This window comes from Nycticebus coucang, chromosome 24, assembly GCF_027406575.1.
Source record: "Nycticebus coucang isolate mNycCou1 chromosome 24, mNycCou1.pri, whole genome shotgun sequence".
NCBI classification, from domain to species: domain Eukaryota; kingdom Metazoa; phylum Chordata; class Mammalia; order Primates; family Lorisidae; genus Nycticebus; species Nycticebus coucang.
In genome coordinates this window covers 31985817-31996085 of record NC_069803.1, presented here as the reverse complement: position 1 = coordinate 31996085, position 10269 = coordinate 31985817, and the positions used below count along the sequence as shown (strand labels likewise).

Sequence of the window (10269 nt, the reverse complement as noted above, 5' to 3'; positions counted from 1 at the left end):
CTCGGAGGTCTAGAACGTGGACCGGACGTGCAGTCTGTGAAGACAGAGGACTCTCCAGGGCCCTTTAAAGCTGAGATTTAACTTATGACATCTCCATGTTTCAGAGGGGACACTGGCTGGCTGAATCTTATGGAAGGCAGGAAGAACAGATTTAAATTCTTTCAAAGAAGGCATTGCTCTGTTTCTGGGTAATGCCAAAATAAATTTTTAGAACAAAAGGTCAACTCATTCCTTTTCTGTCCTATGCACATAACACACCGGATTAACTTTCCTACCCCCTCGCTGGAGATTATTATTGCTGTAGACACAAGCCTAGGAAAATGCCATCTACTGTTATTACTGTTATTAAGTTACAGTTGCATTCAGGGACAGCAGATTGGCACTTGCAGACGGTCTCTGAGAAATCACGGTTTCGGGTTGTGTCACGTCAGCATTTTGTGGTTATAAACCCCTCTGTCGTCTGACATAACTGAGAGTGTTATCCTTGATTTGCTCCACTTTCTCTCCCTAAGGCAGGAGTTGAAGGGGTGCCAGGGCTGACGGGGGGCCAAAGGGCACTGGGAGAGACTGACAGGTGTTTGCAGGGCCCTTTGCAAACTTCTCTGGGAATTACACTGTCCTGAGGTTAGCAGAACCCCTTGTTCCGATTGCTGTTTGGAAAGATTTTGAAAGTCTGAGCCACCTTGTTTTTGTTTTATCATCACAGTTACCTGTTTTCAGCTATATTTTAAGAAGGGGCCAAGGGCATGCAATCCCATCGCCTCACATGAAATAAAAAGAAATACTCAAAGCTTGGCCCTGATCACTGGACATGCTGAAACGGCTCTGATCACTCACCAAACATGCTGAAATGTTGCTTTAAGGAGCATTTTACAGGAGAACAGCATATTGGCAACTCAACTGTTAAACCTCTTCCTGGAGATCACTCTGATGTCACCAGTGTAATCTGAGCCTGGAGCTTTTGTTCACACTTTAAATAGCAGTCCCGGAATGATTTTGCTACACACAGTCTCTGGAGAGCCTGAGAGCTGCATTCCAGAAGATCCCTACGTCCATGAGAGCAAAGCTGAGCCATCGAGCCATCACCACCATGTCCACCTCACTGAGGGTCAGCCCATCCATCCACGGCTACCACTTCGACACAGCCTCTCGCAAGAAAGCCGTGGGCAACATCTTTGAAAACATAGACCAAGAATCGCTGCAGAGGCTCTTCAAAAACTCCGGAGACAAGAAAGCAGAGGAGAGAGCTAAGATCATTTTTGCCATAGATCAAGATTTGGAGGAGAAAACGCGAGCCCTGATGGCCCTGAAAAAGAGGACGAAAGACAAGCTTTTCCAGTTTCTGAAACTGCGGAAATATTCCATCAAAGTTCACTGAGGGCAAGAGAATGGATAAGGACATTATCCAAAGACGGACATTCAAAGACCAAGTGAGTTTGTGAGATTCTAGCAAAGGCAGCGTGTGGCAGCTGCCTGGCCAGCTTCTCTTCTGTCAGGACTCCCAGGCTGGAAGGGACAGGAGGAGCCGGACAGGCCAGTTACAGACCCCAGCCAGTTTCATGCCTGTGGTGTTACAGTGGAGAACAAAATGCCTTCAGCAAGATTCGAAAACTTTCCCTGCAGGCGAGGATTGATGCTGATAGCAGAGTCTGGACAGATGGAAGGAGAAAGCAGATGGCTGGAGATGACATATATCCAGGGTCACTTTGTCAGGCCCCAGGACTTATATTTAAACTGAACTTTTTTTTTTTTTAATCAAACTGGGTAGGGGGAGAGGGGAGGGAGAGGCTGAACAGAGAGATAGGATCCCACGCATAAATCGTGTACTGAACTTTTTTGAATGTTTGAAATGTTGCCAAGCCTCGATGTTGGTATAGCATTTTAGATATGGGTGATTAATTATTTATTTGCATTTATTGCAATGACTGGGAGGGTACACTGCACGGATGATAAGTAAAAATCCAAGACAACCAAGATACCTTTAGTGTCAGCTCAGTAAAACTACACGCACCTTTTGGTTTGTAAAGGGTTTTTATACTTTTCAAACGGGTTGCACTAAGGTTAAAATGATGGGGTCCTTTATAAATCCAGAGTACTGTGAAAAAACTTTCTAATGTTTTTTGTCTTCTGACTAATGCTAAAACATAATCTAAATAAATTTCATACAGTTATAACAGTCAGCTTTAGGGAGTGAATGTGGTGTAGTCAGTAGTTTATAAAGACGCTATGGTTTCTGTAATTTATTATACATGGCAAGTGATACGCAACTATAATAAATTATTATATACTAGGCTGGTTTTGGTCTGTGATACTTGGTCTAAAAGGAAAAAAAAATGATACATTTTGATTATTATAAATGTTCTTAAAGTTTTGTCTATAAAAATTAAAGTATTTTTTGAGTAGCTTTACATGAAGTATCAAACGTTTTCAAAACAAAGTCTTACTTCAAATATGTGGGAAGTTTCTCTATCTTGGAATGTAAGAGATAGTTACAGAAATTCAAGGATTGCCCTGACAACATTGCTGTTTATGTGCCCACAAAGAGAGAGTTTTAAAAGGCTTTCTCTTCATGGTTTTGAATTTTTTCCTCAGTGATTATAGCAGCAATGGACATATTTGGGGTTTAGAGCCTGAATTGTGGTCAAGAGTCTGTGGGTTATCACTTTATTTAACATAACTATAGGAGTAACAATACCAGCTCTTTTTATGTCCTCATAAAATTATAATATTATAAAATATTTCTAGGAAGGCATATGTCAGTGTCTGCTGTGCAGAAAGAATAATTCCACAGAAATTGAGCATTTAAGAAACACGTTTTGGGCAGCGCCTGTGGCTCACTGGGTAAGGCGCCAGCCCCATATACTGAGGGTGACGGGTTCAAACCCGGCCCCGGCTGAACTGCAACCAAAAAATAGCCGGGCGTTGTGGCGGGTGCCTGTAGTCCCAGCTACTTGGGAGGCTGAGGCAAGAGAATCACTTAAGCCCAGGAGTTGGAGGTTGCTGTGAGCTGCGTGAGGCCACGGCACTCTACCGAGGGCCATAAAGTGAGACTCTGTCTGTACAAAAAAAAAAAAAGAAACACATTTTCAAAATGCTGAGCATAGGGAACTGAAACAAGGGAAATACTAAAAACTTTTGGGAGGCTTATGAGTCAGGATGTTAAACTACTAAATTTTAAAATAGGAAATCAAGTGGTAAAATCTACTCTCCAATATTAATTGATGCATTCACTAAACATAATAAAAACTCCATTAAAAAAAATTCTTTCCAAGACAACATCCATGAAAATCATGAATATGCAGAAGAGTCTGGGTGTGCGCGCGTGGGTGTGTGTGTCTGTGTTTGCATGTGAATGCACACATTTTTCTGGGAAGAGTATTCATAATCTTCACCAAATTTGCAAAGAAAATCTTGACACCAAATAAAATTAACAACGAAAGAAGAAGGGTTTTGACAGGTGGCAGGCTCTGTGGGTGGTGGTACCAGGGGACATGAACAGGCCCCTCCTCTGCCCCCCGGCACTGTTTGCCCATCCTGGAGAACTGAGTCAGCCTCGGTCCTCTGTGCACGGTAGCAGTAAGCTTCCTGCTCTCAGTGGGCCCATCAGTGAAAAATTTTCAGTTATTTTCTCCGAAAAGATTGAAGTACATGTTGGACACTAAACACGGTTCAAAGGTAGGATTTATGACACATATTCATAACTATCTACTCTGGCACTGTTATTTTCAAGAGAGTTCAATACCTATCTTGTCCTCTCTTCCCATTAGCATGCATTACATTGTTTTCTTGCAATATATTACATTGTTTTCTGATTTCAAGACCATAACATGAGAAATGAATTAAAAAGCAATTTGGATACAATCCACAGCAATGTGGGGTTGGGGGGGAAACAGTAAAAGTCTTCCAGTAGATTATTACAAACATGCTATCTTTCCCTTTCATGGAGGACAAATGTTGGAGTCAAGGTAATTCATAAGGCTGACTTTTAGTTTCATAATACATATATTATTTAAGGTCATTAAACTAGGGAGAACTAGATCAGTTCAGAATTGGTGAGGGACAGTAAAATCTATCTCCAGACACCCCACTTGTCATCGAAGAAATAAAAGCAGCAGAGGTTAAATATCCTATTAATAATATTTAGATCATTAGGGTCAAAATAATAACAACAAACTTTCATTGAGTGTTTGCTATTGGTCAATTTTCTAAGTCTTTTTTGTGTATTAAATCGCAGAATACTGTAATGTAAGACCTAAGAGCAAGTGTGTACATGCATGTGAATTTACAGAGGGCACCCCCAAGATGCACACACGTTTTTAAAAAGGGAAAAGCTGTGTTAAATTGTAATACTCAATGTGTACCAATACCGTTTGCTACCTTCTCTATTGTATCTTGTCTCTTAAACGTGCAGGAGTCAATGACTTATGTATTAAATTTTAGTGCAGTTTTTCTCTTTCTTACAATGTGTACACATTTTTGCACCCTCCTTTTACATAGTAATGAAACTGAAGCACAGTGATGCGGTGACACACAGCTGATGAGTCCAGGAATGGGACCCAGGAAGGCGGCCTTCGCTTCTAGCCAGTAGACTGAACTGCGTCTCCAGGAGAAATTATGCTCCTTTTTCCCTTAGAGTGACAATTACATCCATCCCAGTCAGTGAGAAGGACAAGAAGGCATGGCCTCTGAGAAACCACTTTTATCGGATCCATGTCTATTTATTTGGCATTTGTACAACATAGGGACAGAGTCAGAGTTTAATATTTTAACTGTGTCAAGAGTTTGCTCAGATACAGTCTTTGAAGTCTGCAGTTAAAATAACAGTCTTGGAACGAAAGCCCACGTCTAAAATTCTAGTCAGCCAAGATGGTGGGTCTTGGTTTGTTCTTTGGGGGAGATAAGAAACTTTGAATTCATGATTTTATTCACTGAGTGCATCACCCGGTCAGCAACAAAAGAGGGTGCAGGTGGGACTTACTGAGAAAGGGGTCCAGGGTATAAGGACTGACTATATTTTTTCCCATTGTCAGAGGGTAATCAGAAGATGCAGTTGATATTTCCTTGGTAAGTTTTACCTGCCAATAAGCAAATAATTAAGCCACGGTCTGGAGATTGTTTGTCCTTCCAGCGTAGCTCACTGACCCTACTATAGCTCACATGGGGGTTTCCCAGCACGGCATATAATTTAGTTAGTCCTTTTTCTCACACTTTGGGAATTGCAAAGTGGAAGAAGCTTTTACACCTTATTCATTCATGTAATGAAAATATGGTAAGCATCCACACGTGTGGGCTGACATGGCCAGAATCGTTCCTTATTCTCCTTGTCAGAAAAGCCAGAGAAGGTTTTAAAATGAAAATGAATGGGCCGCGTGCGGTGGCTCACGCCAGTAATCCCAGCACTCCGGGAGGCCTAGGTGGATGGATTGCTTGAGCTCAGGAGTTCAAGACCAGCCTGAGCAAGAGCAAGATGCCGTCTCTACTAAAACTAGCCAGGAATAGTGGCAGGCGCCTGTAGTCCCAGCTACTCAGGAGTCTGAGGCAAGAGGATTGCTCAAGCCCAAGAGTTGGAGGTTGCTGTGAGCTGTGACGCCACAGCACTCTACCAGGGCAACAGAGTGAAACTCTGTCTCAAAATAAATCAATTAATTAAATTAAAAGAATGAAAATGTATGATTAATATTGTGAGAGCTATGATAGGAGTTTAAACAGGATAGGATGGGAGTACAGGACAGAAATGGTCTGAGTGTTTGAGTGTCTGAGTGTGCGTGTGCTGGGGGGGGGTAGCAGAACTGAATGAACCAAACCCAACCTGGGGAAATCCTAGAAAAGTCCATGGAGAGTTCTCCCTGTTTCACATTAGAAGTTAAAAGAGTAGAGAAAAAGAAAATTTTACTCTAGCCTTTGGTTGCAGCATTTGCAAAGGTGAGGAGGCAGGAAAGAGGGGGACCCTCCAGACTGTTCCATGTCCTAAGGCGCCGAAACGTTCCCAGGTGGCAGTTAAAAAAGAAGTTTGGCCTGAAATGACAGCTTAAGTACTCATTTTATTCCGAAAGTAATAGAGAAACATTTAGAACTTTAAATCTAGGAGTAACATTTACTATGTATCAGGCTCCGGGAAAAGATATGGTTAATATTTTGAAAAATAATACCCTGTCTCACAATTGAACTCATGGTCAGATTATACAGTGATTCTTTCAAAACTCTGAAGTGACGAGACACACTGGGCCTTTGCAATTCACCCCCAACATTGGTTACCTAACCGGCTGCTGCTGAAGATGAAACACAAGTAAAAGATGATGAAAAACAGTACTATCGGGCCAGAAACAGAAACAGCAAGCTAAGATACCATCTAACTGAATTTTAAGAAATTGTTATGCTTGATCCTTATAACAAGTGTTATTATTTAACAAGCATTATCCATAAATGGCGACTAAAGTCTCTTCTCTTTACACTTGAATAATTCTTCTGCAAGTGGAGTTTCTGGGTATTTTAAGCCATTATCACAGGTGTATGCAGATGTATTCCACCTCCACGTGGACACACATTGGATCAGCTGAGCGCTGACACAACTGTGTTACAGAATGTGGGAGAGAGCGTCTTGTCCCAGTAAAGTTTAGCAGTGGTTTAAAACAAGCGGATGGGTGGTCAGAAGACTTCTGTTGCAGCCATTTTCCCTCTCTCTGTTTCACACGCACACACGCGTACACACACAGAGATATGCAATCCTGCAGAAAGCACATTGGTTCTCTTTCCTGACCTTTTGTTTCCCGAACTGTGGATGAGACTGTGTTGAGCAAACACCGTCAGGCTGAGTCAGGAGTGCTGGGGGTTTTCCCAATTCTGCTTTGCACACATTCTTTTTTAATTTCTGGGTTTTATTGGTAAGGAAAAAAAAAGTTTGAGTGGATGAGGTCTGTGATCTCATCAATGCTCACCTTCAGCATCAATGGGAAATAATAACTGTACCACTTCATGTGACAGGATTTGTTTCTGGATCAATTGATATTCAACTGTCTGTAAGATTTGCCATGATCTGTTTTTTGAAATTATCTTTTACTTTATTTATAAATATTCGTTGTCTATTTTTTGAGACTTTAGAAAAAATAATAATAAGAAGTTAACTGACGACTCCATACTGAACCTCAGCGTCAAAGCATTGTATAATAGACATACTCTTATCTGACAATGTGAATGTTACTTTCCTTGCATTATTATTATTATTGGTTAGTATTTCGATGCAGCGATCGTCTGATTTCTTTTCTGAATGTTTTTATTGTCGTTTGTTCTTTATGAGGTTTTTGTTTCTAGTCCTTATCATAAACATTGTTATTGTTATTAAATTTTAAACCTTTTTAATTCTGTGAAGGCAAAAGTGGAAACCTAATAAACACATGTATATGTAAAAAATATATAAACAATTGATATTCAATGTATGATAGGAATCTCTCTTAAATATGGCAAAAGCCCAATTTAAAAGGTTCTGATCTTTAGCAAAGTTTTCTGAAGGCAACATGGTGTGAGGGAAATCACTTTCTTTCTTTTTTTTTTTTTTTTTGCAGTTTTTGGCCCAGGGCCAGGTTTGAACCCACCACCTCTGGTATATGGGGCTGATGCCTTATTCCTTTGAGCCACAGGTGCCGCCCCAGTGGGAAATCACTTTCTTTTTTTTTTTTTTTGCAGTTTTGACCAGGGTCAGGTTTGAACCCCCCACCCTCTATATATGGGATCAGTGCCCTCCTTCCTGAGCCACAGGTGACACCCGGAAATCACTTTCTCTGGAAGCATCTGAGCCTGCCTTGTTCTGTTGGTTGGTGCCCAGGCCAGGGCCAGGTGTGAGTATTTTAACTATCTCTTTGGCAGTCACTGTCACAGGCTCTACCATTGGTGAGAATCTTAAAAATAGGGACTCCTAGTTTGTAATTCTCTGGGCATTGTCTTAGTACCAGTATCTTTCCAAAGCTCCATGGTGGGCCAGGTGTGGTGGCTCATGCTTGTAATCCCAGCAATCTGGAGGCCTAGGCAGGTGGATCACTTGAGGTCAGGAGTTCGAGACCAGCCTGAGCCAAGAGTGAAACCCTGTCTCTATTAAAATCAGAAAAAATTAGCTAGGCATCATGGAAGGTGCCTGTAGTTCCAGCTACTTGGGACGCTGAGGCAAGAAGATTGCTTGAGCCCAGGAGTTTGAGGCTACTGTGAGCTAGGATGACACCAGAGCATTCAACCCCAGGGTGACCAAGTGAGATTGTCTCAAAACAAAACAAAACAAAGCTTTAACCCCGAAGAACATCAGATGTATCCAAACATTTCTTATACTACATTGGGTTTTCTTGTTCATGGCCTCTTGTAACATAAGACCAAGAAAAGGATTTGACTTCATGGCAATAGTTAAGAGTTTTTCTCACCATATTAATTCTATCATTACTTGAAAATGATACCTCCCCCAAAATATATTGAAGCAAGTGTAATTACTTTTAGATTTTAATAATTATAGTAGATATTTATGTTAATTCTGGGACTTTTTTAATTTTGTTGGATATTTATCTACTTTGATAAATGTATATTTGACCATTAGAAAAGCTTGTGCTTCTTATCATTAACTTTTTTTTTTTTAATTTTCCTACAGTTTGTCCATGTTTATTATTTATGCCCAGGTTTTATCATCTGAAAGATTTTTGAAGAATCCTGCAGAGCCTCTGGGGTGCTGTGTCTAGGGAGCATCCTTCTATAATCCGAGGCTGCAGAAAATTTAGGGTAGTGCAGTTGTTCCTAGGCCGACTCTGCCCAGAATCCCTGGGAGTCACCTTGAAATCCAGGCCTCTAGATTTGACGACTCAGAGTTTCTGGGGCTGGGCACCTGCATGCTCTGAGCTTCAGTTGCTCCCTCTGTGGTTTTGCTGCTCACTGAGACTGGGCACCGCTGACCTGGATTAAAGTCGTAACCTGTGCTGGTGAGGACCTGGCTCACAATAATCCCTCCACATACCCCCAGGCGTACAGCGGCCTCAGTACATCCTGGAACAAACAGTTGATGCAAGATGTGCTATCCCTCTGTCATGGAGTATGTTATCCCTATTCTCTCTAATTCAAATAATACCATTATTTTGATTTTTAAGTTCTATTTGTTCTAAGAAATCTTACCTCATCATACTGATCCGCAACGATCCCCTCAGCGTCTAAACTTCCAGAAGGCATAAAGTTCTAGCCATTAAAATGCATTTTTCAAAAGAATGGGAAGCCTTTCCCTCCACGAAACCTATTCACCTCTGTCTTGCTACCTTGGAGATTCATTCTGAGTCCAGACTAGTTAGTCTTTGGACAGGAAGGTTTAGCACTGGCAGCTACTTATGTAAGTTAGTTTAACCAGACTTAACGAGATACTTTCATCCTAACAGCAAGCACCCTCCAGTGAGATCATGTGGTTTTAATTTTAAGAGGAAAGTAGCACAGTGGGACAGGTGACTTGTGGGGCTGGGGTGATCTGGAGGTGGTGGCTCTGAAGAGAAACAGCTGCCCTTCACCTCCCTAGCCCTGGTCTCGGCTGTTAGACAGCTGGCGGCTTGATGTGCACACAGCTCAGCAGAAAGACCAACGGAGCCGTCCAGAGGGCTCATGTCCTGGATTCTAACTCTGCTCTGGCCATTTACTAGTAATGTATAAACTTTGAGTCAATTATTTAATCTCTTGCAGCCTCACTTCATCAACTATAAAATAGGAGTATTGACACCTTCTGCGTTCGTCTGCTAGCGCTGCCCCCGACAGGGTGGCGTGAACAGCAGAAATGTATTCCCCATCCGTTCTGGAGGCTGGGAGTCTGAGGCCAAGGCTCCCTCGGAGGTCGTCTCTTTGGCTTGTAGGGGCCGTCTTTGCCCTGTGTCTTCCCCTGGTCTTCCTCTGCACCTATTTATGCCCACATTTCCCCTTATATAAGGACACCAGTCATAGGGCCCACTCTGATGACCTTATTATTTTTTTTTTATTGTTAAATCATAGCTGTGTACATTAGAGCAATCAAGGGGTACAATGTGCTGGTTTCATATACAATCTGAAATATTCTCATCAAACTGTTCAACGTAGCCTTCATGGCATTTTCTTAGTTATTGTATGTAGACATTTATATTCTGCCTTTAGTAAGTTTCACCTGTACCCATTCTAGGATGCACCATAGATGTGGCCCCACCCATTACCCTCCCTCCACCAAAACCTCCCCCCTCCCTTCCCCTTCCTTGGCCCTTTCCCCATATTCTTGTGCTATAGTTGGGTTATAGCCTT

General features: G+C 41.8%; 1 protein-coding gene across 1 annotated transcript; it reads left to right on the top strand.

Moving 5' to 3' along the window:
- The first annotated feature begins 656 nt into the window (after nucleotides 1-656).
- Nucleotides 657-2291, top strand: TCIM (transcriptional and immune response regulator). The gene has a single exon (XM_053578776.1). It carries the CDS (start codon nucleotides 1055-1057, stop codon nucleotides 1376-1378), a length of 324 nt encoding a protein of 107 aa, XP_053434751.1. The 5' UTR covers nucleotides 657-1054; the 3' UTR covers nucleotides 1379-2291.
- The last annotated feature ends 7978 nt before the right edge of the window (nucleotides 2292-10269 follow it).